Source organism: Rhopilema esculentum, chromosome 1 (assembly GCF_057945365.1).
Source record: "Rhopilema esculentum isolate cy_ngs chromosome 1, ASM5794536v1, whole genome shotgun sequence".
Classification (NCBI taxonomy): domain Eukaryota; kingdom Metazoa; phylum Cnidaria; class Scyphozoa; order Rhizostomeae; family Rhizostomatidae; genus Rhopilema; species Rhopilema esculentum.
The window spans coordinates 2,256,148-2,283,706 of record NC_142815.1 but is presented as its reverse complement, the minus strand read 5'-3'; the positions used below and the strand labels follow the sequence as shown (position 1 = coordinate 2,283,706).

At 37.3% G+C, this 27,559-nt stretch overlaps 1 protein-coding gene across 2 annotated transcripts; it reads left to right on the top strand.

Annotated features, from left to right (window-relative positions):
• The first annotated feature begins 273 nt into the window (after positions 1-273).
• On the top strand, positions 274-27,559 carry LOC135690393 (beta-1,4-N-acetylgalactosaminyltransferase bre-4-like). 2 transcript variants are annotated; one of them, XM_089110852.1, is made up of 7 exons: positions 274-980; positions 7,870-8,057; positions 9,447-9,583; positions 10,364-12,883; positions 26,107-26,172; positions 26,825-26,923; positions 27,237-27,559. In XM_089110852.1, the coding sequence occupies exons 1-4, from the start codon at positions 549-551 to the stop codon at positions 10,588-10,590; spliced, it is 984 nt and encodes a 327-aa protein (XP_088966978.1). In that variant the 5' UTR covers positions 274-548; the 3' UTR covers positions 10,591-12,883; positions 26,107-26,172; positions 26,825-26,923; positions 27,237-27,559. The 2 variants fall into 2 exon arrangements, with proteins under 2 accessions (XP_088966978.1, XP_088966950.1); XM_089110824.1 differs by lacking the exons at positions 26,107-26,172; positions 26,825-26,923; positions 27,237-27,559 and adding exons at positions 15,021-15,086; positions 16,274-16,372; positions 16,686-17,080.

The following is a 27,559-nucleotide window of genomic DNA, read 5'->3' as shown; positions in this document are numbered from 1 at the left end:
AAACTCTATTGTTTTGCAAAAAAGTGTGGGGGCCAAGGCCTCCCGGCCCCCCTTCGTCAGAGGCCCTGTAAATTAGTTAATGAATTTGCATTACTGAATGTATTATCCTGCATAAATAATTAAAAGTCAATCAAATGAGTACGGCTGGGCTGGTTTCGTGTTGACCTCATGACATTGGAATGAAGGGTTTCGAAGCGTGACAAGGCAATACAGATTATGACTGGATGCGGAAGAATTTCGCAAGGGAAATTTAAATTTAAACTAAAGATGGTTAAACTCTTTTTAGATTTTTTTGCAGAGAAATCCTAACTGCACATATCAAAGTTAACTTTTTCGCATTCACCGCGCGGAATTTTTCGCATTTCTCTAATTTTTTTCTCACTGGAGATCCGTTTTATAAGACCTCCTTTGTTATAACATTAAAACGCACTGAAATAGAAACGCAATTCTTTGTTTCGGGAAAGCAAAGAATGTCGTGACAAGCTGCCTTTAATCACACTACAATAAGCAAAGATGGAGCAAATAGGCGCGGTGGTATGATGTGATAAATGGCACGTTTGCATGCGAGGAGTATTGGCATTACTTTTTCTACTCTTTTATTGATCTATTTAAGCATACTCGTGATACGGCATTTCCTTACCGAAAATACACAAGCGTCAATGCATGGATCAGAATTACATGCAACAGCCATAGTTAACCAAAATGGCAACATGAACCGATGCCCAGTCAACTCGTCATTTCTTCATGGAAGACGCATTGTCGACACCATCGATACATCTTTTCCATTTAATTTATCCGTGCAATATGGTGGGGAAGTTGAAATTGGTGGCTCTTGGCGTCCAAAGGATTGTGTAGGGAAAAGGGTTGCCTTTTTGATACCGTTTCGAAATAGGAATAAGCAGCTGAACGTTTTCTTGCGAACAATGCATCCAGTATTTCAGAGGCAGTTGATCGATTACAGGATATTTGTGGTTGAACAGGTGAATATTTTTGTTATTTTCATTACACGTTTTGATAATAATTTTTCTATTACATTAATCATTATAATTGTTTAACATTAAAGAGATTCTACGGGCTTGGTCCTGTCTCGTTAGCCGGCCCGATACCTCAGGGTTGTCTAGACTTTTGGAATCCTAAATGCGTCCAGATATTACCAGGACGTCTAGACAAGATTAAGGCAGGAGAGGCAGTGTTTGTGCTGAGGGCAAATAGTTGAATTGTTCAACTACCATAATCGAGTACTTGTGAGGGGGAGGGGGTAGTACAAAATAGAATATTGCCATGGATCTGTTGCACTCATACAATTGGGCTTTTAGCAATCAAAGACTCCATACATAGGCCTAATATTGAGAAAATTATCCATGCAATTGGGTAATAAATGGCATTATCGTTATTTGAAATGTTTGGTTTTACAGAAGTCATGGCAATCAATGAGAGCGTAAAAATGAAAATAATAATCACAACATATTTAAGGGCACTGCTTGCCCCCTCTGCCCCTCCTGAAAGAGGGCAGCTGCCCCTGTAGCCCCTCCAGGGTAGGCGCCCCTGGGCAACACTGTAAATAGCGCTAAAATAAAGCAATATAATCCACTTCAAAAGGCAAAAGCCCTGCAAAGGCCTTTCTTGGCCAACTTATCTGACAGCTTGATAGCCTGAATCTTGAACTCAAGCTAAGAAATGCAACCTTCATGGGATCCAAGCTCTGGCAAGAGCTTACAAATGACATCAGAACATCTTCTAGCCTCGCAATATTTGATAAAAAGATTAAAACTTGGAAAGATACAAAATGCAACTGCAGACTATGCAAACCTTACGTTGCACAGATTGGATTCTTGAAATAGTCATCGAATAATTGTATATTTTCATCTAATGAGTCATCCTTTCAATTTTGTACATTTCCTATATTATTTTATCCATTTATTGTAATTAATTCTAGATTTTTAAATTAAGTATAAATAGTAAGCTTAAACTAGCTGTTATATTAGCTAAGAAATTTGCTTCGCCTACTGTAAATAATTTAATAATAATAATAATAATTATTCCAAAAGTTAAGCAAAAGTTATTCCTATTGTCTTGGGAGCCCTTGGAACAGTAACACGAAATTTGAGCAACTACATCAAGGAAATTGGAGTCAAGACGCAGATAAAACTAATACAAAAATCTGTACTTTCAGGAACTGCAAGAGTGTTGAGAAAAGTTCTCGAGATCTAAGATCATGGGTATTGATCCGATTTCAAGAAACATCAAGAACAAGCCAGTTATAACATCAGAACTGTGTACATCAGCATAATAATAATAATAATAATAATGGAAACATTTCATTTTCAATTCAACTTAAACTACAATTACAAATCTCACTATTACAAGGTAATTTGCAATTGGCTAGCCTGGTTTTACAAGAAAAAACTATAACAATCGTAAGGTAAAAGGAAAAACTGAGAAAAATAAAACAACCAAAATTAAAACGGATGTAATTCCGGATTTGTCCATGGTTTATTTTTGCAACAAAATATGTAGTACGTATAATAATAATAATAATAATAATTCGTATTTGCCCTAGTGTCCGAGCTAAAAGCTCAGTTAACATAAAAGGTATGTCTACTAGGCTTGTGTTATCCACCACATACATAATCACTTCATATAAACTGTGAGACACAAGATTTAGAAGTCATTCAATGTGAAAATGTAATATAGAACTTATTGTATCTGATCATACGCAAGGGCCGAGAGAAAATAGATTCACATGAATAACTTCTTAACCCTGTGTCTCCATATATAGTTGGCCATTATCAAATTTGATACCGAGCACCACTGTAATGTGCTCTTTACAATCAACTTATCTACTGACAATGATCTCATAACAGTCCAAACATCCTTTTTGATGCAACCAAGTGAGCCAAAGCAAAGCACTTTCAAATCCACCTCCCAACCTAACGACTGCAGCAGACTGCACAGCGGCTGATACCGTTTCTCTTTGGTGTTCAGTGCTTGCTCAAAATACAGATCGTAGCAGACAGTCACCTCTAAGATAATGCATTTACGTGACTGATTGTCAATGATAATGATGTCAGGTTTACGATGCGTAATACGCTGTAATTCATCACCATATTCCGTTATTATTGATTCTGCAAGTTTGTTTGCATGAAACTGGAAACCACTTATACTTCCTGAGATCACCTCAAATATTTTGTCAGCAATTCGATTGTGACGTCGACTATAAAAGTTGTGAAACTCTCTACATCCATTCATCAGATGTGCGACACTTTCCGTGTGCTGATGGCAAAAGGGGCAAGAAGGGTCATTATCACGATTCCATACATGCTTTGTGAAGTTTGTTGGAAGTAGACTCAACCGTGCTTTTATTGCAAACTTCACCAGTAAATCACTTACTTTCCAGTTGTAAAAAATTGAATGGGAGGATTTCAACTGAACATCAGTCATGCAGAGAAAGGGGCCTTGAACTGACAATTGCTTTGCTTTTTGCAAATCTCGATTAACTGTCTGTTTGAATAGCAACTTCTGAAGTGGAGCACCTTCATCAAAAAATTCACCATTAATAATTACTCCAGCCTTTCCTTGCCTGAACTCAATGGAAACATCTAGCTTTCTAGCATATCTCAGAAGATCTGGCCAATCTGATTGACACCCAAATTTGGTACGACTATTCAGGTAGCCGTCTTCACTAATCTCAAACCCAAGGAAGTTCATATCATTATCTGTTGAAGCAACTTTCCGTTTTTCCATATCCAAATTAAGGGATTGACGTGCAATGTTCTTGAACTGTAATTGGGGATGATTCAACATCTTAATGAGAAATGCAACCCTTGTTGACCTATACACATCTGACACACGCTTAACTCCAATCCCTCCGTGCTCGCGTGGTAAGAAGATGATGAGCTGTGTTGTTGTTTCATACAAATCGTACATATTTCGAACTGCCTTCACCAAGGACTTTTCCATGAGTTCCAACTGCTCCTCTGTAAACCTTGTATTGTAAAAATGGTGGAGAATCTTCGCGAGAGCCAAGTTATTTAAAGCACTAGCCTTTAGAGCAAGGGGCAATTTGCAGCTTGTTATTTTTTCCAATAAATCTTTATAACTTTCTATAACTTCATACACTTGCACAGCATCTTCGCCGGAAAGTGAGAGAGACTTTCCAAGATACTTATAGGACTTGTCACGGGGATAAACTTCGATGACATTTCCTTGAATTGACACAGTTGGCTTTTTATCTGCCTTGCCTTTGTACCAGTTATTCCCAGACCTCCTTGCATACATAACTGCACATTTACTGGGTTTCACTTCTAAACCTGCTATCTTCATGGCAACTTGTCCGATATCAAACATCTCATTTATAATCGTTACGTCATAACTGACAACAACAACATCATCCGCAAAAGCTTGCAATGGACATGGATTAATCCTTCTTTCATCTTCGATACCCTGCCTGATAACAGCCTCTCTTACCATAGGCTTGCATACTCTGTCAATCACCAATATGAATAAAAGTGCACTCAAAGGGTCACCTGTCTTTGTTCCTCTGATTATATTGAACTCTTTACTCAATTCAAACCCACAAATCACAGAAAACGAAGAGTAACGGTATAGATCTTCGACCAAGCAACAATAAATCAAAGGAATGTCAAATTCCCGGAGAGTTTCAAAAAGGAAACTATGCTCAATGCTCCCAAACGCATCCGCAAAATCCACAAAAACTGCACAAAACTTTGTACTTAAGTGTCTGAAATCATCCATTGCGGCTTTCAAACTAAAAATCAATTCCTGTCTGTCACGATCGGGCAGGAAGGCACGCTGCCAAAAAGCAATCTCATTGGATATGTGTGGGGTGATTCGTTTACAGATAATAATAATAATAATAATAATAATAATAATAATAATAATAACAGTAGCTTAGAGGCATGTTTTCAAGATAGCCATTTAAGATACGGAAATAGGGGCAATAAAAAATTTGGTTGGTAAAATGTATTGATATAGAGTTCTAAAGTGATGACGTCACAAAATCTATTTTTAGAATTTTTTAATTTAGATCCAATAACCTGAAAGAGCATCATGAAATACCTCTAAACTTGCCAAATCAGGCAAGTGTATTACGAAATGGAAGAGATATGGCCACATGTTTATTGGTTCTCTTCCCACCAAACCTCTGTATTTTGGTCTCTGTTCATAACTTTATGAACAGAGCCAAAATAACAGTGATTCGTTAGCAAACTTCAAATCTTTCATTAGCCATACCTAAACCGATTTTAGACATATTTGGCCAATTTTGCGTATTTGAAAGTATTTCATGGTGATCTTTTACGCTATGTGGTTAAAATTCAAAAATTCTAAGAAAAGGTTTTTGATGACGTCACACTATTGCCAATTCTGCTATTGTTTTTCTTCTACCTTGAAGCTACTCCCACAAACACACATTAGTTACTGAAAATCCAAACTGAATCCCAAATCCTAAACCGATATAGCGGAAATTGAGCAGAGTCAGGAAAACGTTACGGCCCCACAGCCCCAAGGCCCCACAGCCCCACGGTCACTGGCCGGAGGAAGATTGTAAAGACAAAACGAAATTGAGGAAAGAGACTAAAGATTTGGAAACTTGAGGAAGTTGAAGAAATCTTACTGCCTTTTGATTTCCAAAATAGAGTAAGACAAAGAATTAAAAGATCAAAATAAAACTTATAAATCTCCTGTTTTTTAATATGTATGTGTTTTGAGTACCCCATCTTCCTGACCAAGCCCATTTCGAACCCATTGAAAATGTTTTATAGTATGATTTTCTCGTCGCAGGAAGGTGGACCACTTTTATGCAATTAAGTTTCTAACTCAGGAATGAAGTACCAAAGCAATATAAAGGGCATAAAGCTCCCTCAGAAAAACTGTCATAGACATCAGATAGGTCAGTTATGAGGCTACGTTGCCACCTCATCGAGAGCGAGTTGGGCCGTTGGTGCATCGGGGCAAATTGCTCAACATTACACAATAACCCCCAAATCTGATTGAGACTTGGAAGAGAATAGACAGGCAAATAAAGCACCCTCAGAAAGACTGCCATAGACATCAGAAGGTCAGTCTTGAGGCTACGTTGCCACCTCATCGAGAGCGAGTTAGGCCGTTGGTGGGTCGGCGCAAATCACTTAACCAACCATATAGGGGTTACTAAGGGAAGTTACACAATAACCTCCAAAGGAAAGGCCTATTTTCTTCACTGAAAGCCACTAACAGCTAATAGCCAATTTCTCAAGTAGCCCCCCCATATTTTTGCGTGATGCGTTATTGGCCGTATTTTCGTGCGTGAAATCGTGAAATCTCGATTTTTCATGCGTGATTTCGTGCAGCGTGATTCCTACGTGGAGCGTGAAACGTGAGTTTTCCTTGCGTTATGTCGTGAAAAGGCTTTAACTGTCTGTGAATTCGTGAATGAAATTCTGAATGATAATTTAAAGAATTGCCTCAATTTGGTGCGTAATAAACCAATGATAGTTAAATCTCAAGTAAATATTAAAAGTTTGAAACTAGTGTTGTAGTCCTTCAAACTGGGCTCTGATGAGCAATAGCTGAGATTACATTTTTGCGTGACGCGTTATTGGCCGTATTTTCGTGCGTGAAATCGTGAAATTTCGATTTTTCATGCGTGATTTCGTGCAGCGTGATTCCTACGTGGAGCGTGAAACGTGAGTTTTCCTTGCGTTATGTCGTGAAAAGGCTTTAACTGTCTGTGAATTCGTGAATGAAATTCTGAATGATAATTTAAAAAATTGCCTCAATTTGGTGCGTAATAAACCAATAATAGTTGAATCTCAAGTAAATATTAAAAGTTTGAAACTAGTGTTGTAGTCCTTCAAACTGGGCTCTGATGAGCAATAGCTGAGATTACATTTTTGCGTGACGCGTTATTGGCCGTATTTTCGTGCGTGAAATCGTGAAATTTCGATTTTTCATGCGTGATTTCGTGCAGCGTGATTCCTACGTGGAGCGTGAAACGTGAGTTTTCCTTGCGTTATGTCGTGAAAAGGCTTTAACTGTCTGTGAATTCGTGAATGAAATTCTGAATGATAATTTAAAAAATTGCCTCAATTTGGTGCGTAATAAACCAATAATAGTTGAATCTCAAGTAAATATTAAAAGTTTGAAACTAGTGTTGTAGTCCTTCAAACTGGGCTCTGATGAGCAATAGCTGAGATTACATTTTTGCGTGACGCGTTATTGGCCGTATTTTCGTGCGTGAAATCGTGAAATTTCGATTTTTCATGCGTGATTTCGTGCAGCGTGATTCCTACGTGGAGCGTGAAACGTGAGTTTTCCTTGCGTTATGTCGTGAAAAGGCTTTAACTTTCTGTGAATTCGTGAATGAAATTCTGAATGATAATTTAAAAAATTGCCTCAATTTGGTGCGTAATAAACCAATAATAGTTGAATCTCAAGTAAATATTAAAAGTTTGAAACTAGTGTTGTAGTCCTTCAAACTGGGCTCTGAGGAGCAATAGCTGAAATTACATGATCGTGAAATTACATTTTTGCGTGATGCGTTATTGGCCGTATTTCCGTGCGTGAAATCGTGAAATCTCGATTTTTTTATGCGTGACTTCGTGAATTAAGATTTCTGCGTTAAGGCTTTAACCATCTGTCAATTCGTGAGTGAAATTTTGAATGATAATTTTGAAAATTGCTTCAATTTTGCATGAAAATCCAATTTTGTAGTGCTTGAATGCGTGAAAAGTCAAAGAATTGTGCGTGAATGCGTGAATCACAACCACTATGGGGGAGCCACCAAGTAAGCTGCCGCTAAGCATGCCGGTTGCGCAAAAGCCTTTAAATAACATCGCAACATATTGAATAAATGTATTTTGTTTTAAGGTTGGGAAAGAAAAGTTCAACAAAGGTGCTATTTACAATATTGGATTCAATGCAAGTTTGGCATTTAATGATTATGATTGTCATGTTTTCCACGATGTTGATCTTCTAAGTGAGGACGATCGAAATTATTATGGCTGTCCTGCCTCACCTATGCATCTGTCCGTTGGCGTTGACAAATTTAATTACAAGTAAGTCAAATATTACCAGGGTGAATATGAAGAATCCGGTTAAAGGCATTTGACATACATAAGTACAGCGAATCCAAAAATAACTTAGGCCAAATTGATCAGAGCACGCGCAAAAGAATGGAATTGGAAACTGCTCACGTGAAACTACTGCGCCCTGCTCTAGAACTTCACTGATTTGCAGAAAGACAGAAACTGTTCACATGTTTTTCTCTGTGCGCAATCTGATTGGTCAACCGCTCGTGGTCGAGTGGCTGTAAGCGAATCTGTAAGAAAATAAGGAATCTTTTGACTGCATAAACGAATCACTGGTCGCCTAGGGTCAGGGAAGGCTCTCCTAAGAATATGACATCCAGCAAAACACGATACCTTTCTTGATTCTTCATGTCCGCCCGTTTTTGTAATACCTCTCAAAGTGTGGTATTTTCACAACGTTAACAAAAGAGAAAACCAGGTAAATCTGTCGCAAATTTGATAAGATATAGTGAGAGAGAAAGATACTGGCAATTGCTAAGGGAGAGAATAAGAAGAAATGAAGAGAAAAGGAGTGAGATGTCATCATTGTGGAACTTCCTAGATTTGAAAAGAATGACGTCACAAAAATCACGTTTTAGAAGTGCACATGCAGTGAAATCTGCTTCAAATTGGCTTAGATAAGGTCTGAGGCAAAATATTATCCCCCCTTGGCCGTTTGGAGAAGTAGTCACTCGATAAAGCTTAGAGGGGGAATGATGTAACAATTGATGTAACGAGTCACGTGATATTAAATCTGCCACTTTTTTGTTAAACGCATTTATTATGCTAAGTGTTTTCTGTAATGATTAGTCTTTGAGTTTCTAAATGTAACTATGGTGATTTGATAAGAAAACTCCATTTGGCTAAATCCAGTTTAATTTGCTGTTGACTTTCCGCCAATGAGCCATATCCTATGGATCTTTTTGTGTCCGTCAGTAGCTTAAGTGATTTTATACACCCAACAGCGAACCTTCAACACAAGTGCAAGCTTATAGGGTGTGGCAATGGGTGTGGCCATCTGATTCCCCTACAGCACAGCCCCACTTCCCAACTTTTTAGGACTACACCCTAAGGTAATTACTCCTGACATCTTCACACATTTTACCACCACGCAAAACTGATTGATGCACCAAACGTGAAGTGGGTTAAGGGGGTGATTCAAAGGAAGGGGGGCGTTTTCATTTTAGCATTTACAATATGAGTGTTTATTTAAAGTTACGGATGCTGTGACATTCTAACATTATAAAGAGAGTGTTCACTCAAGGGGGGGGGGGATTATTTGAGGTGGAGCTAAGAAGAATGGTACATTTTTTGCATTTTGAAACTCATTAGAGCAGTGTTTACTCAAATTTATGAGGATATATTCTTTCTCACCAGGCTACCTTATCTCTTTCTCGTTGGCGGGATACAGTTGTTTACAAAGAAGCATTATCAACTCGTAAATGGATATTCAAATAAATTTTGGGGATGGGGCGGTGAAGATGATAATCTCTTCTTAAGGATGAGAACGATAGGTATATAACATCACTTTAAGATCTTCTAAAGCCTTCTCAATCTTTGCAAAATTTTCTTCTTTTCTTCTTATTCCTTCTCATCTTTTTTTCTTCTTCTCCTTCTTCCCTTTCCTTCGTACACTACAATTCATTTATCTCTTCTTCTTCTACTTTCTTTTCTTTGCCTTCTTTTTATTCCTTCTCATCTTTTCTTCAACTCCTCCTTCTTCTATTTTCCTTCATTTTTGTCTTCATCCCCTTCTTTTTCTTTCTTCTCTTCCTTTTCTTTTTCTTTCTAGTTTCTTCGAATTCTTCCTCTTATTCAACTCCCTCTTCTCCTTCCACTTCTTCATCTTCATCCCCTTCTTCTACTTTCTTTTTTTCTCTTTATTTTTCTTCTTCACTCCTTCGACTTCTTCCACTTATTCAACTCCCTCTTCTCCTTCCACTTCTTCATCTTCATCCCCTTCTTCTACTTTCTTTTCTTCTCTCTATTTTTCTTCTTAACTCCTTCGAATTCTTCCTCTTCTCTAACTCCCTCTTCTCCTTCCACTTCTTCATCTTCATCCCCTTCTTCTACTTTCTTTTCTTCTCTCTATTTTTCTTCTTAACTCCTTCGAATTCTTCCTCTTCTTTAACTCCCTCTTCTCCTTCCTTTTTTCGTCGTCACCCCCTTCTTCTTCTTATTCTTCTCATTCTTTTTGTCCTTCTTTTTCTCTTTTTCTTCTTTCTCCTCTTAATATCCTCCCTCTTCCTCTGCTTCCTCTTATTAACCTTCTAATTTTTTTTTCTTGTTTCAAGGTATGAAAATGATCAGACCATCAGTAGATGTTGCAAGATATAAAATGAACCAAGAGCATCATTTCAGAAGTGACACGATGAATCGAGAAAACTATAATATGATATACAAGGGCCAACCAAAGCAAGATGGCGACGGCTTGGACGGCATAAACACGTTAAAATTCACCGTAGAGGTTCGCGAGACGTTGCTTTTTACTTTAATCAAAATAGACTTGAAGAGAAAGTAGAGATATTAATAGCATGTAAATAATGTCCTTGAATACGTAGCCGTGACGCAATAGAGCTGTGTCTTTAGGGCCTACAGTCTCATCTAACAATCTGTTGGTGGTACGAAACTTGAAAATGGCTTTGAAAAAAGCAAACATTTGAGTAAACTAAGGCTTTTCGTCTGACACTCTTCAGAGTTTAAAACATCAGAACATAGATCGAATACTCTACGCTCAAAATTTTGGACAAATATTTTGACGAAATCTTCATTGACTTAATTCAAAGTGTGACAAAATTTGGTTACGACAAAATTTGTTGCATTTAAGACTTTTGAGAATTCATATAGAAAAACTTTTAAATGAGGTCAGGGATCAAATCTATGTATTCTTTTAATCTTTTCATTGTCCATTACGTCGTTTTTCTCATTTATATTCATAATTTTCCTTATCGTAGCATCATCATCATAACTTCGTTTTCACTATCTTTTCATAAAAATATTTCTAACTCAGTGACGTACAGAGGGGGAGGCAAGAGGGGACGGACGCTTTCTGACATGCTTTTCTGTGTGAAAAAAGTTTTCTAGGGGGTTAAGCCAAATTCCAAACGGGTGCTCAACCCCAAGTCTCCACGAAGTCGGTATCTTTTTTACCTTTGTTGCATTCCCTTATTTAAAGGCTTTTGACACAGATAAAAGTGGTTTACAGCCACTCGACCACGAGCGGTTGACCAATCACATTGCGCACAGAGAAAAACATGTGAACAGTTTCTGCCTTTCTGCAAATCGGTGAAATCCTAGAGAAGCGCGCAGTGGTTTCACGTGAGCAGTTTCCAATTCCTTTCTAGTACCCGTGCTCTGATCAATTTGGCCTAAGTTATTTTTGGATTCGCTGTACTAATTCATGTCAAATGCCTTCAAGTTTCTTTTCTCAATATATTTTACTGATGTCACAGCGAAATGCTTTCTAATAGTTTTCTTCATGTAATTTAATGATATCATTGCAAAATGTAATTTACATTTATAAGTTTGGTTTAGAAAGCAATCATCTGCAGCTTTTGCAAATTTAAAGTAAAAATTGTTAGTTTAAACTTACCTTAATTTAGGAAGTTGAAGAAAAATTGTTTAAGAAAATTATTTTTATTTTTTATAGGTTTCGTTTTTGTTCCATTAACTTATCGTTCGTTATTTATACCTGACTTTAAATAACATTTTGAAACATGATATTAACTTCATTTGCTAGATCATTTTCTTTCTATCTGGTCTTTCTCTTCATGCTTCGTCCACTTCGTTTTATGGACTTGAATGGTATAGCGACAATGTTCATTTCTTACGCATGCGGTGCAAGCGTTAAAAACTTGGACTTAAGAGATCGCATTATGGAAGTCATTGATTTTCGAAATACCAATATTTTATAAGAAATTTGAATTGATTTGCATTTTTGGAAACCCCAAATATTTGGACGCAAAAGCCTAATAGATTTCATACCATAGCTCGTTGTTTTAATCTTGGGAATAGATATAGTATGAATTCATAAAGACTGGATTCAAGTTGTGCAAAGCTTTGTAAAACTGTGCTAGCAGAATTATAGCGTGATGAGTTAAATGCAAAAAACCACTCTTTCTTTGCTACTCATCAACCGAGCTATCATTCTGATTGCCTTTAGCTGTTTGCCAACTTTATCAATTAACGAGTGAATATTTAGTTATTAATCGTTCAAAAAGAATGATAGGAAAAAAATTCTGATTGGTTGTCTGGTCAGAAAGAAAAAAGATTAATAAATCGAAATACGTTAATATCTGCGTGGTTGGTGGAAGCTTTCCAAGTCTCATTTCTTATCGTACGACCTTTTGTATCAGATGCCTCAAATTATAAAACGTTAACAAATTTAAATGCTTCTTGGACAGGAAGAAATGCACAACAACTGCAGAGCTTTATTTTTGTTGGTTCGCTGGTTAGAAAGAAAAAAGATTTAATAAATCGAAATACGTTAATATCTCCGTGGTTGGTGGAAGATTGCCAAATCTCATTTCTTATCGTCCGACCTTTTGTATCAGATTCCTTAAAATGTGAAACGTTAACCAAATTTAAATATTTCTTGGACAGGAAGAAGTGCACGACAACTGCAGAGCTTTGTTTTTAGAAATAAGATGTGGTCAATTCTTAATAAACATTTTACCTGTAATGTAACATAATTCTTTTACGTTCCTCTCGTGGTAAAATTCAAAAGAAAGCGGTTATATGCAGAATGAACACTGAGTGGCATAAAAGTCGCCATTTTTGAAGATCTCTCAGACTGGATTGCTGCAGAGATAAAGGTATGATTGCATTTTCTTTTTTAGACTCTAGCTGTTTAACTTGTTTCATATTAATTTTTAAACTTTATTAACGATAATATTTTCAACAAGTATTTCTTTCTTGATTATTTTTATGCTTGATGTTTACTTTTCACATGTCGTTTTATTCTTTTGTATAAAATCTTTTGCAAATAAGAAGTCCCTGGTCATGAAAAGGTTGTTGTGCTGACAAAGCATTCGGTTATATTGTTTATTTCTTTTCTTTATTTTTTTCAGTTATATCGATTTTCTTCTGGACGTTTTTAATTTTCGTAGAATGGATTTTATTGACAAAATTTCATGTTTATGTTAACTTCATTTATTTTACAACGATCATCTACATTGGATTGACATAATGTAAAATGTAGGCTTCTAGAAAACATGTCTTACAAAAATGTGTGCTTTCCAACCAGCATGTAGCTTAAATAAACGAGACCCAATGACATGGAAATAGTTTCTTTGTTACTACAATCATGTGATATTGCCCTTACTTAAAGGACAAGTGACACACTTTTCACCCTATCTTTTCAGGAAAATATTGTCACACACTTTTCACCCTTTCTTTACTTTTCAAATCGTAAAATGCAGCAGTACCTATTCGAGCAAGCATAGATTCTTTTATTTTGTGCATTTTTTGCAGTTAAAATCTTGTAAGAATCATTCATTAGATTTCTCTTACTAGTTAAACATTTGAAAAACTTTGAATGATACGCTGTTTTTGCTTTTCATAAAAAATTTAAAACAACTCTTCTGAGTTTGTTAGTATCAATGATAATTGAACATCACAAAACGCAAAACGTAATTTAATTTACTAACTCGGGAATACCAATCCAACATAAAGGGCATAAAGCTCCCTCAGAAAAACTGCCATAGACATGAGAAAGGTCAGTCATGAGGCTACGTTCCCACATCATCAAGAGCGAGTTGGGCCGTTGGTGCATCGGCGCCAATCGCTCAACCTACCATATAGGGGTTACTAAGGGACGTTACACAATAACCCCCAAATATGGTTGATAATTGGGAGGGAATGGACAGGAAAAGCTTCTTTTCCCCACTAATAGCCGATGCACCAGTCCTACCTAATAGCATCAGAAAACTCTAAGAAGCATAAAAGATGCCTAAAGGTATGAGAAGTTTCAACGATGCCATAAAAGAAACTCAACACGCAAAGTTATACTGAAAAGGCATTTAACATAAAGAAACAAATTGAGGGAGGGAGGGCTGGGAAAATACAATAAAACAGCCTAGTTGAATTGTGGCTTCACCAAGCAAGATGAGACCCACGCTACGCCAAAACCTTAAATACCCCTAGATTAACCAAGGGAATGAAAACGCCACGAAACACACATCTTACCCTAGTTATACAAATCAAATTCACAGGAGGCTGAAAGACTCCCTGCATTGCCCATAAACTAGTAGAGCAGATACAAGCAAAACGCGAGGAAGCGTGGCACAAGAAAACATAACGAAATAGTAATAACAACAATCTCATGCAATTTAGTTAACGCTCAAAAGCCCCTCGTGAAATTAACGCTGATTAAATTTCATTTAATCATCATTTTACAGAAAGCAATTTTAAATCTATAGAATGGTAAAATTTAACGTCGATGAGTGTCAAAACCGAATCAATCTGAAATTATTTTATTTTTTAAATACATATTTTGGGTGAGCTAAATATAAAGTCACTGTATTTACAAAGCAAACCCATGAGTAGTAATTCTCTCTAGAATATGTCATTCCATTTTTTCTTCCCTCCGGGTGGCTTTTTTCTGCAAGGCTTCATTGAAAATAAAACCAAAATTAGGGTATACTGAAACTGTTTTGGTTAGAAGATATTCAAATTTAACACTCGATTAATGAAAGCATTAGATCTCTGCTTGCCTAGTTGAAGCTACGTTTTAGAAGGGTTCGTGAAAAAGAAATTTGAAAAGAAAGCAACGACTTATAGGCCAACAACAGTAACATAAATGCAATCAATTGCAAAAGAAACATACAGGCTGAATTGAAATTAGTTTCGTTAATGCCAACATGGTTGAGAAGCTTTAGGTAAAGTGCGTTAAGTAAAGCCCTTCCTTTATGTTTTTACCCATATTCAACTGAATTGTGTTTGCATCCATAGGGTTAAAGATGAAGTGTCTCGTTCTTTTGCTACTGCTTGGTGCAGTCTTTTTAGCGTCTACGAACGGTAAGGGTCTCTTTTTTTAACTTCATCTTGATTTTGCTTTCCCCCTTAACCAACCGTGATTATTTTTGCAACAGTCTACTTTACCTCTTTAACAGTTTTACAGCTCCAGTAAGCTAATAACGGTTTCAGCAAAATGCATTAGAAGTTGAAAGTAGTCTTAGTGTAAGAAGCCAGTTCTAGGGTATCTTAGATCGGTTCATGCATTTTTATCGGGGATCGCTTTCACAACAAACTTAGATAGAGCAACTCTGGTGTGCCTTCAGTAAAGATATTCCAGTACACATTCGTGTCCAGAATAATTCGCATTTACTTGCCTAAATCGAAAGTTTTTTAGTTGATAGAAAATGTTGATTTGCTGTTCTAATTGAATGGACGCCAACTGTTTACACTTTCTCCATGATATTTCATTTAACATGAAAATTGCAAAGTTAAAAGAATGTTTTTACTCAGGCAAGCGCAGTAGGTTAAAATGCAACAAACACAGCGCAGTAACTGTATGAAGCTGTGCAGCCGTAATTGATTTCTTTGATTCGTTTGGCCAGGTCATAAAACGTCGTCCAACAATGTTGGTACAAAAAATGTTTTGCAATGTTTTACGGATGTTTTATCGTTTGGCCAGGCCTTAATTTTGTTTTTCATGTTTTATCAGCAGACTACCATTTATGTAATGTAATGGGTGGGTAGGGGGAGCGGTGCAGCATGCTTGGGAAGTCGTGGTGGGGGCCACACACTCGATAATAATTCCTCAAGTGAAGCCTGGGACACAATTTTTATAACATTGTTTAATTCGTAACCAATTATATGTGTCGGTTGGTGGCTCTCAGGTTCGGCTTTGCGGGCGGGTGGTGCATCTTTCCTGCTTCACCTGGTAGTTTTTATTCTTTCTATGTTAATTTGCCACGGGGTTGTCATGGTCTATTGCTCCCTGTGGTATCAACGTCCTTGTATTGTTTGTTGAGTAATTAATGGGTACCGTAATAGGTAACTTGTCTTGTAAACTTTTAGTGGAATATAAAAAAGCTACCATTTATTTATCATATGAAAAAAATGGTTGATTGCAAATATGATTGGCTTCAAGTGATGTCTTTATTATTCAATCATTATTTTTTTATTGTAAGTTTGAATTATAGAGACAGTAAAAAGCCTTTCCTACGTTCTTTGATGATAATATCGATTCCATCTTTAAGCTGAGAGGAACAAAGAAGCCAATGACGAGAATGCAGACCTTGAACAAAATGAGAACAAGGAGATGGATGAGTTAGAAAGCACTGCTCAGACAAAAAAAGGTTTTTGAGACTTTTCAACCCTACTTTATAATAAAACCTTCTTAAAAAGCATTTATAAGACATCTTGGTGACTATTGCATCAAACAAAAGTCTTTTGTAACAAGTTTCAATAAATGTTCGGCTTTTAAAGTTACCTTCGAAGTTCGTTTTGGATTATTGTTCACTTCCTGAAAAGTTCTTCAATTATGTCCTTTACTTTTGAGTATAGATACACGAGGTAAATTTATGGTCTTTGTTGACTATTGGAATGCACAGCATAAAAGGTTATACCTTATAAAGATAAATTGATTAATCACTCTTAATCTCTCTGCAGATCCAATTTGGTTTCTACCTCTTCTGACCCGTCACCGTTCACCCTCTGGAGATCCATTTCCTCAGCCAAATGTGCGTCGTCGTACCTATGTCCGCCGCCGCCGTTCCTATGTCCGCCGCCGCCGTTCCTATGTCCGCCGCCGCCGTTTCTATGTCCGCCGTCGCCGTTTCTATGTCCGCCGCCGCCGTTCCTTTGTCCGCCGCCGCCGTTCCTTTGTCCGCCGCCGCCGTTCCTATGTCCGACGCCGCCGTTCCAATGTCCGCCGCCGTCGTTCCTATGTCCGCCGCCGCCGTTCTTATGTCCGCCGTCGTCGTGCATTCATGTATGTCCTCCGTCGTCATCCCTTTTACGGTTAAAGGTTCGTCCGCTAACATTTTGGACACGGTCACTTAACATTTTCTCTTTTTTTCCTCTGTAACTAAAGACATGCTTTTAAATGTGTTATGTATTATTAATTTGTATGCTTGCTTTATAAATATATGTTAATCTTGGAAAGTTTCTTGTTTGAAATCGGACCAACTTTTGCATTGGTGTCGCTATATTCCATTTTTGAATTTTTTTCTATCCCACAAAAAAGTTTCCAAAAACGAATTACTTACTAATGAACTACTATACAAAACTACGAAGACGAAAACCACGAGAAGCAAAATATCATGACTACCCGGAGAGGGGGCGTGGGGGGTCAACCACCCCTGTTGCCTTTTGATTGGAGGGGCAAGGGGGCTAAAGTGCCCTTTTCATAGAAGTGCCCTTGACGCTGGCCCTTTGTAGAAAATCCATGAGATTCATACGAAATCCCGAGTGTAGTGTCTTATTTATGACGACATTTCACGAAACTTATGAAGAACTTTCTTTTGCCGATTATACAAAAGATCGAAAGAAAACGACAGTTACGAAAGAATTGGTGGTAGCTGAGAATTAATTTTTCAAATGCCCTTTTACTCAAGCCCGCCCCCCTTGCCCCTTTGTCGTTCCGGTGTCCCTGGATTTAACTCATAAAACACCAGTTTCATTCGAAAATAGACAAGACAATTTAGTGTCGTTATTGATGTGCCAATGACAGGTTATTTGACAAAGAAATGATGAGCAAAAACTAAACAAATGTGATGTTTCAAGGAGGACCTACTTCACATCAAGCTTAACGGCATTTGACATGCATAAGTAAATAATAATATAATAATAAATATAATAAATAATTTGTTTAAAGTTGGCGTACTAAATGAATGGCTGATAGCTATAAAGAAGCTAATTAAGGCCAACTATCTATAAAGAGTTAGTATGAAATAAAAATATATGATACAATATTAAAAAGGTTTAAGGTATAATGTTCTAAATAAAACCTAACCCAGCAATAAATTTTTTACACAATCTACAGTCGCATTCTATAGGGTGTGCTCTTAATTCTTTTTTAAATGTTGCCAATGATTGGGACTCTCTTATACTGTGAGGTAGTGTTTGCCACAGTTTTTGACCTAAATATCTCACAGTTTCTATACCACAAGAAGTTGTCCTGGCTTTTGGAATGCAAAGATTATTTTTAGTTCGCAAATCATAATGTACATTTCTTGTTTCAAAAATCTCACTCATGAAACTAGGGTTCAGGTTATGTTTGGTTTTGTATATTTCTATCATCAAGTACTGTAGATTGCGTTGGTGAATTGATACTGTATTATCCAAAGTCAGCAATGCTTCGTAGTCAGCATGACTGTCTTTATAAACAATTCTGAGTGCTCTTTCGTGGATTTTATTTACTTTAGCATTCAGACATCTGTCATGGAACATCCAAATTAGGGGGCAGTAACTAAACTGAGCTTTTATGAAGCTGTTCATTAGGAGACGCAGTTTATCAGAACCCATAAATGGCGAAACTCTAGCAAGAGCATGCAGTTTTTGGCTGGCTCTTTTGCATAAATTTGAGACGTGACTTTTGAAATTGAGATTTTTATCTATTATACCTAGCAGTTTTTCTTCAGAGCTTTCTTCAACAATGGTCTCACCGATTTTGATCTTAAAGTCATCTTGATTTGTTCCAAAAGTAAGAAGATGACATTTCCCTGCATTCAATTTCATAAAGTTTTCTGGAAACCATTTTGATAAAATAAGAGCATCAGTTTCTAGCCGTTCTAAAACTTTATCTAATTGACAGTCAGCTGCGAAAATCGTAGTATCATCAGCAAAGTTACATACTGCAGTATCAGTTACCATTAAGAATAAATCATTAATATATAAATTAAAGAGAAGAGGCCCAAGGACTGATCCTTGTGGTACACCTGCAAAGGTTTCTCGCCAAGTGCTGAATGAACCATTTAATTTTACCCTTTGTCTTCTACCGGACAGGTAATTATAAGTCAATAATTGAGCATCTTTACAAAAACCATAGGCATTTAATTTCGCAATTAATAGCTCATGGTCTATGCAATCAAACGCTTTTGAGAGATCCATTAGCAAGGCACCAACCACCCCTTTTTTATCTAGGGAATTCTTGCAGATATCCATTAATCTCAACAGCGCATGCTGTGTGTTGAAACCTTTCCGAAAACCACATAAGTAGGGAACTAGGAACGTATCCGCGAAGTCGACCATCTGAGCATATAGAAGCCGTTCAAAGACCTTTGATAATGCGGATAGAACGGTGATAGGTCGATAGTTTCGTTTTTCTGTAGTTTTGTCACTTTTGAATAGTGGAGTTATGTCTCCTAATTTAAGATCTTCAGGAAACGTTTTCTGGAGCAATGAATTATTGAAAATTGTCGTCAGTAATGGTGCAAAAATGTCTTCGTTTTCTTTCAGTATCCGCGGAGGAATATTTTCAATTGTAGACGCTTTTTTTGTATTTAGTCTCAATAATTCATCATTGACTGCCTGCATTGTAATTGGTTTGAATTCGAAGAATGTGCCATGATTTACCTTATCCTTAATCTTGCGGATGCTGGGATGATTTCCAGCATTTTTTATTGTCAGTGACAGAATTTATATCAAGGTTACCATAATATGATGTTTTTGCTTGTCGCAGAATTTTCACACACCTATTTCTTTGCTTTTTAAAAGCGTTCCAGTTTTCAGAAGTATTATGCCTGTTTAATCTGTTACGTAACTGTGAACGGAGCATAATTGCCTTTCTTAAAGTTTTCGTCATGAAGGGTGCATCATTTGCGCGTAAATATTTCTGTTTTAGAGGTACATGGTTATTCAGAACTTCTTCGACTACAGAATTAAAATTTTCATATTCAGAGTATGCTTCGCTGCTCTTAGCTAGATTGCTTTTAAGGTCACTGCGAAACTTTATAGGATCAAATTTACTGTAGTCTCGGTATGTCACAATCCTTGGACCTCTTTTTACAAAACCACTCTTTAACACTGTTAGTATCATTAGATGAAAATCAGACAATCCCACTTCTATTGTCGTAGTGTTTTGAAAACCAGAGGTTTTATTCGTTAGAAACATATCAATGGAAGAGGGATTGTCAGCAGATTTATAACAAGTGGGACTTTTTATTAAATTTTTTAATCCATAGATATCCATGAAATTGCTAATTTCATAATTTTTCTCTTCCGAATTTAAATCTCCAATAATGACGAAGTTTTCGTATCGAGGTGTAAGTTGGTAAAGCACTTTGCCCATCTCTGCGAAGAAAAATTTTTCACATTGAGAAGGGGGGCGGTAGGTACTGATCAATGCCCATTTTTTCTTGCCCACATTAATTTCAGTTAATACACATTCAATTGAATTGGCGATGTTCACCAGTTTAATTTCATTTGCTGGAACTTTTTCTCTGATATAAACCAGAATCCCACCACCGTTTGTATTTCTATCATAACGGAAGGGTTTTTTGAAACCATCAATTAAAAACTGATTAGTAGGAAAGGATTCGTCTAATTTGGTTTCAGAAACTGCGAGGATGTCAACATTTTTTGCAATCAGGGTTTTGAGATCCTCTATTTTGTTTCGGATTGAGTTTATATTTAGATGTGCCACAATTAGGCCTCTCTTGTTTTTGTTCCTAATAGTTGATAGATTGGCAAGGGGGTTAATATCTTCGGTATCAGAACTAGCAATTTCATTGGTATTTTGATTTTCTAAATTAGGACAAATGTACTTAGCTGTATGAGTCCCATCATCACGTCACTGAGCTTTGAGATATTTAATAAGGTTATTGGCAAGAAGGACTGTGCCCATTCTATTGAGGTGCAAAGCACTTCCATTTAGGTGCTTAGTTGTATCGATGTTTTGATGCTCGATGAGATCTAAACTATTTTCTCCGCACAGGGTTTTCAATTTTTCGTTTACAGTTTTTGCTTTTGTATTTAACGTTGAATCGTCACCTCGAGATATAATAGCTGATACAACAACTTCATTTGCTCCGTTTCTTAAATCAGCTGCCAGATCACAGATTTCAGATGCAATTTCATCAGCTGGCTTGTTTGTTCCCAGCGAGTTGGTCCCAACATGAAGAACGACAATGTCTGGGTTTTTTTTCATTGGTGGTTTTGAGTAATCTGCCATGTCTTCAACATTTGCTCCGCTGAAAGATTTGACATAGACATTCTGCCCATTTCGCAGAGATCCTTTCAATTTTCTCCCATCCAAGTGCTTAAGTATGGAGTCGCCAATAATAAGGATATTCTTCTTGTTCCTTTTGTTCTCCGCTCTCCTTTGGATTTTCTTTGTTGTCCTTCTCTCTTTTGCTGTTTGCACTTCGCTGGCTTCCGTACTGCGAGTTTGAGTATGGTTTTTGGATGTTTCCAAATCGCTTGACTCATCATCGCTTGACAGAAGGGCAAAGCGATTTTGCCACGCTAAGGGATTTCTGCTTGCAGATTTTGCAACGTCCTTTGATACTTGGGAATATGCAACTTTTTGTGTTTTAACTTTGTACCTGGGCTTTTGGGATATCTTGTCATGCCCATAAATATCTTTGGCTTGTTTTCTTTCAGTTTCTGCCTTCTTTGTCAGGCTCCTTGTTATTATTGGACTCACATGTGCTTCACTTTTTCCTGCCAATTTCTGTATTCCGCTGGGAGAAGGTCTCATTTCGTTGTCAAGACAGCTTTTGCTTCCATCAATTGTTTTGACTTCAAATCTAGGCCCTTTCAACAGACCTTCAATAATTTTCTGTTTGTCAAACAGCTGCTGCTCCAAAGAGATAATGCGGTCTTGAAGACATTTTAGCAACGCTTCCCTATCACTTTCAGAAGGGTCTATACTTGGTCTATTAGCAGTTTGGGCCTTTAATAGTAGAATTTCTCCATGTGAGAATCTTTTGAATTCCTCGAGTTCTGCTTGGATCCTCTTAAAGTCGCCGACGTTTACATAACCCTTCGACTTTGGCCATTCAGAATCTCTTTCGGAGGTTGGGTTAAAATCTTCATTCTCAGTGTCTATATTTTCCTGGTCTTTGATACGATAGGAAACTTTGTTGTGGGACATGGTAGTGTATAATTTCCCCTCGTTTACCGCTTGATCCAAGATGGCGACTGTCTTTGTTTTGTCCCAACCATGTTTCGACAAGCAGAAGCTAGCGATTGAATCCATATGTCTTCCTTTGCTTGTACTCCTTAGAATTTCTGTAGCTTCCATAACAGTAAACTTTGGCTATAAAAGTATGCAAATGTTAATTCAAATTGGCGGCCATGAATTTGTCTCCTATCGATCTGTTTTGCTCTTTCTGTCATTATTTCTTTGCGTTGCTTGCATCGCAGGTTTGATGTCTTACCGGTTGTATGTCTTACCGGTTGTATGTCTTACCTGTTGTATGTCTTACCGGTTGTATCTTTTTACCGGTTGTATGTCTTACCGGTTGTATGTCTTATCAGTTGTATGTCTTACCGGTTGTATGTCTTATCGGTTGTATGTCTTACCGGTTGTATGTCTTATCGGTTGTATGTCTTACCTGTTGTATGTCTTACCGGTTGTATGTCTTATCGGTTGTATGTCTTACCGGTTGTATGTCTTACCGGTTGTATGTCTTACCGTTTGTATGTCTTCCCGGTTGTATGTCTTACCGGTTGTATCTCTTACCGGCTGTATGTCTTACCGGCTGTATCTCTTACCGGTTGTATGTCTTACCGGTTGTATCTCTTACCGGTTGTATGTCTTACCGGTTGTATGTCTTACCGGTTGTATGTCTTACTCCTGCGAGTTAAAGCAATGCATGTTTACTTCAGCTGAAACCAGGGCATTTTTAAGGAATATTGAAGCGACTGGGGCAATTTTCAAAAGGAAAAATGTTCATCTCAAGAAATATACTTCTGCTTATGCTAAAAGATCCCCGTTTGTTGCAGGGGCTAGATGGGTTGTTTCAAACATATATCATACACAAGACAACTTCGAGGACATTTGCTAAGAGAAGTTAGTAACTTAGCATGGAAGACGGAATTTAAAGCCTTATTTGCACTTTATCTTATTTAGCAAAATATCCATGATATTGTTCTGCTTTCATACTAGTTTTCTTAGGATTCAGTCTTTAGACTTCAAGATTTGACACTAATTACTATTATAAAGTCACTTTAGAAAGTTTCAGCATATTATTTTTTATATATAAAATTGAAACCTTTTTATGAAAAGTTTTCAATAAGAAACCATAACAGAATGTATATTTTAAGCTCAAATTTGCAGCAAGAATCTGGATGTTTTCGAAACTGCGGTCCTCTGGGGCGTGGGGAAATCCCCCCCCCTCCAGGAAAGTTGTTCATGCAGCGGGAACCTTAGCATAAATTAGGAAGTTTTACCAAATATCAACCTATAATTCATTCATTTTATTGGTCATGGTTGGTCATTGCAAAGATATCTTTGGTCATAGTCAACGTTCTTTTTTGCAATACACTCTTTTTCTATAAGCACAATTTTATAAGAACACGAGCCTCAAAATTGGTCAAAGGTTGAAAAAAGTTAAGAACAAGCTGAGGCTGAGCTACTGTAAAATGCAATTTGGAACAACCTTTTATCTAAAAAAACGAGGACTTTTAGCAATGTGTGGGTGCTTTTTCTGTGATTATTCAAACTTGTCGGCAAATAAAGGTTGTCTCACTCACTTTGTTGGCAAATGAGGCCTAGAGCAAAAATTCTAGCAATCGCACAGCTTACACCCTATTAATTTAAGAACCAGTTAAAAACAATCCAGCCTCAGATTTTCGAAAAATTAGTCAGCCTGAACTCGAATTCACTGGTTCGTACAAGAAAAGAGTGTATTGCAAATAACTTGCTATAAGGAGCAAGCTAACGACTGCAAGAAATAACTGCAAGAAGTTTTCTGAGATGCATTTTAAGCTAATCTGAAGGGTATGGTCGCAAAAATTTGTCCCAGAGCCCCTGCAACCTCTCGGCGGCTTTCCAGCCATATTTGACCCTTCAATTCTTATAAAATTCTTTAGATTAGAGGAGATTTGATGAGCTGAAATCATTGTTATGAGGAGCTCGAAAGAAGCTGTAGTTCATTTTTGAAGATTATCCTAAAATTGGCTTTCCGCAAAAAAATGCTCATGGATTCACCCAAAAACGCAAACTCCAGGAATATTAGTTTCCGCAAACTTAATTTCCTTATACTTTCATGCCATCATTTGCTCTTATTTGTTATCATTTAGTGTGTATATGATCATCTATTTCATTGTTAACCAATTTTCTATGGAGAAATAGTCGGTCTAAAAAGTAAGTTGGTCACTTTTTTTTCAAAACGCCCCCTCCACCCCCCCCCCCCCCCCAACAAAATTGTCTAGGCACATCACTGCATCTGGGTGATACAAAAACAGCCAGCTTGAGGCTTTCGTTATCTTTAAAGGCTTGTAAATTCTTTTTAAAATCTAAAACCGTACACACGTCAGAGACTGTTTGAATTAACGAGAAAATTACACTTTCCCAAATTGGCCTAAGTCTGGAAAACATCTTCTTGTTAAACTGCGACTTCAAGGAGCCTCTCCTTGAAAATGACCAGTTTATTATCTGTCATTAAACAAATAATGTAAATATCCAGAACATACCTTACATAGTGTAACTTTTCGCAATCTTTATGGTACAAAACATTTCTTCACCTCGTGCAACCATTTCCTCGAGAATCGAGAGATTTTCAAGTCAACCGCCTCCCTGCAAAGAACTCTGGGATGCCTTCTTGAACGAGACCATTTCATGAGGACAGAGTCAAAGCTTTTCCTATCAAAAAAACAGCTTTCTCAGTCGAGTTTCCAAGCATGAAACTGGACAGTTAAAGTTAGGGGGAGCCCCGGTTGCTTTGGGGAGTGAGCCCCTAAACTAAAGTGGCCCTGAAACGCATTTTTCCACTCCTTTTTATAAGAACACGAGCCTCGAAATTTGTCAAAAGATTAGAACAAATTGAGAGCCAGCTGAAGCTGTGCTACTGTAAAATGTAATTTTGAACAAAGTTTCATCTCAAAAAGAGGAGTTTCTTTTAAAATCTCGGTGAATTTCAGACCTTTCATCAAATAAAGGATGTCTCACTCACTTTCCTGGCAAACCCGTCCCGGACACCTCCCTAGAGCGCAATAACTAGCAGTTACACTGTTTACAACCTCGTAATTTCAGAACAATTCAGCCTCAGATTTTCTAAAAAATTGAGAACAACCAGCCTGAACTTCATTTTGTTGGTTCTTATAAAAGAGAGTCTCCGTCCACTCTAAATGTTGACAAACAAAGAGGAATTTTCAAAGTCAATTAATGTCTTTTAACACTATAACGGTTTTAGATTTCTTTGCCACATTTACTTCGAGATAGAGTTTCAATGTGACTTCATCTCTCAAAAATTTCGTTCTAAATAATTACCGTTCCGGGTGGATCTTCCAGGGCCATGGCCACGAAATTCAGAGTAGAGGAGCCAAGTTCGATTAATGTAACTTGAAGTTGGTGCTTCAAAACAGGGCCTCTTTGTAAATGTCCTTGCTGATCAAGAATGTGGGGGGGGCGGGGGCATGGCTAAAATGTAGGGAGAGACTTTCTTGATGATAATCTACCCTCGATCATCCAAACTTTTGGCTTCTCTGCACTGTTTTTTCAGATTTCATTCCAGATGTTCAGATAGACTAGGATCAAGGATTAATTTAAGGTGCAGTGATGTCCAATTTGTGCAGTATAACCTGCATGTAGCCAAAATCAACGAAACCTTACGACAAGGAAAAAGTTTCTCCCTTTCTTCAATCATGTGATATTGCCTTTACCGAACAACATTTAACTTTTTGAATCGTTAAATGTAGCGATTTTTCATGACCATTCACACAAGAATAATTTCTTAAACCTTTGAAAAACTTTAAAGTTATGCTGTTTTTGTTTTCCAAAAGAGTTTTTAAATCAACTGTTCCGAATTTACGAGTTTCAATAAAAATAATATAACATGAAACAACGCAAAATGTAATTTTCCAGAATGCATTTCCTTTATGTTTTTATCCATATTCAACTGAATTATGTTTGCATCCATAGAGTTAAAGATGAAGTGTCTCGTCCTTTTGCTACTGCTTGGTGCAGTCTTTTTAGCGTCTACGAACGGTAGGGGTCTCTTTTTTAACTTCACCTTCATTTTGCTTTCCCCCTCAACCAACCGTGATTTTTTTTGCAACAGTTTTTTTAACCTACTTTACCTCTTTAACAGTTTTACAGCTCCAATAAGCTAATAACGGTTTCAGCAAAATGCATTAGAAGTTCAAAGTAGTTTTAGTGTAAGAAGCCAGTTCTAGGGTATCTTGGATCGGTTCATGCACTTTCATCGGGGATTGCTTTCACAACAAACTTAGATAGAGCAACTCTAGTGTGCCTTCAGTAAAGATATTCCAGTACACATTCGTGTCCAGAATAATTTGCATCTACTTGCCTAAGTCGAAAGTTTTTTAGTTGATAGAAAATGTTGATTTACTGTTCTAATTGAAGAGACGCCAACTGTATACACTTTCTCCTGTGGTATCAACGTCCTTGTATTGTTTGTTGAGTAGCGTAATAGTTAGCTTATCTTGTAAACTTTTATTGAAATATAAAAAAAACTACCATTTATTTATCATATGAAAAAAATGGTTGATTGCAAATATGATTGGCTTCAAGGGATGCCTTTGTCATTCAATCATTTTTTTCATTCTTAGTTTGAAATAAAGAGACAATAATTAGATTTCCTACGTTCTTTGATGATAATACCGATTCCATCTTTAAGCTCGGAGATACGAAGAAGCCAATGACGAGAATGCAGATCTTGAACAAAATGAGAACAAGGAGATGGATGAGTTAGAAAGCACTGCTCAGACAGAGAAAGGTTTTTGAGACTTTTCAACCCTACTTTATAATAAAACCTTCTAAAAAAGCTTTTATAAGACATCTTGATGACTATTGCATCAAACAAAAGTCTTTTGTAACAAGTTTCAATAAATGTTCGGCTTTTAAAGTTACCTTCGAAGTTCGTTTTGGATTATTGTTCACTTCCTGAAAAGTTCTTCAATTATGTCCTTTACTTTTGAATATAGATACACGAGGTAAATTTATGGTCTTTGTTGACTTTTGGAATGCACAGCATAAAAGGTTATACCTTATAAAGATAAATGGATTAATCACTCTTAATCTCTCTGCAGATCCAATTTTGCTCATTTCCAGTCACCGTTCTCCCGCTGCAGATCCATCTCCTCAGCCAAATTTCCGCCGTCGCCGTCACCGTTCTCCCTCTGCAGATCCATCTCCTCAGCCAAATTTCCGCCGACGCCGTCACCGTTCTCCCTCTGCAGATCCATCTCCTCAGCCAAATTTCCGCCGTCGCCGTCACCGTTCTCCCTCTGCAGATCCATCTCCTCAGCCAAATTTCCGCCGACGCCGTCACCGCTCTCCCTCTGGAGATCCATCTCCTCAGCCAAATTTCCGCCGTCGCCGTCACCGTTCTCCCTCTGCAGATCCATCTCCT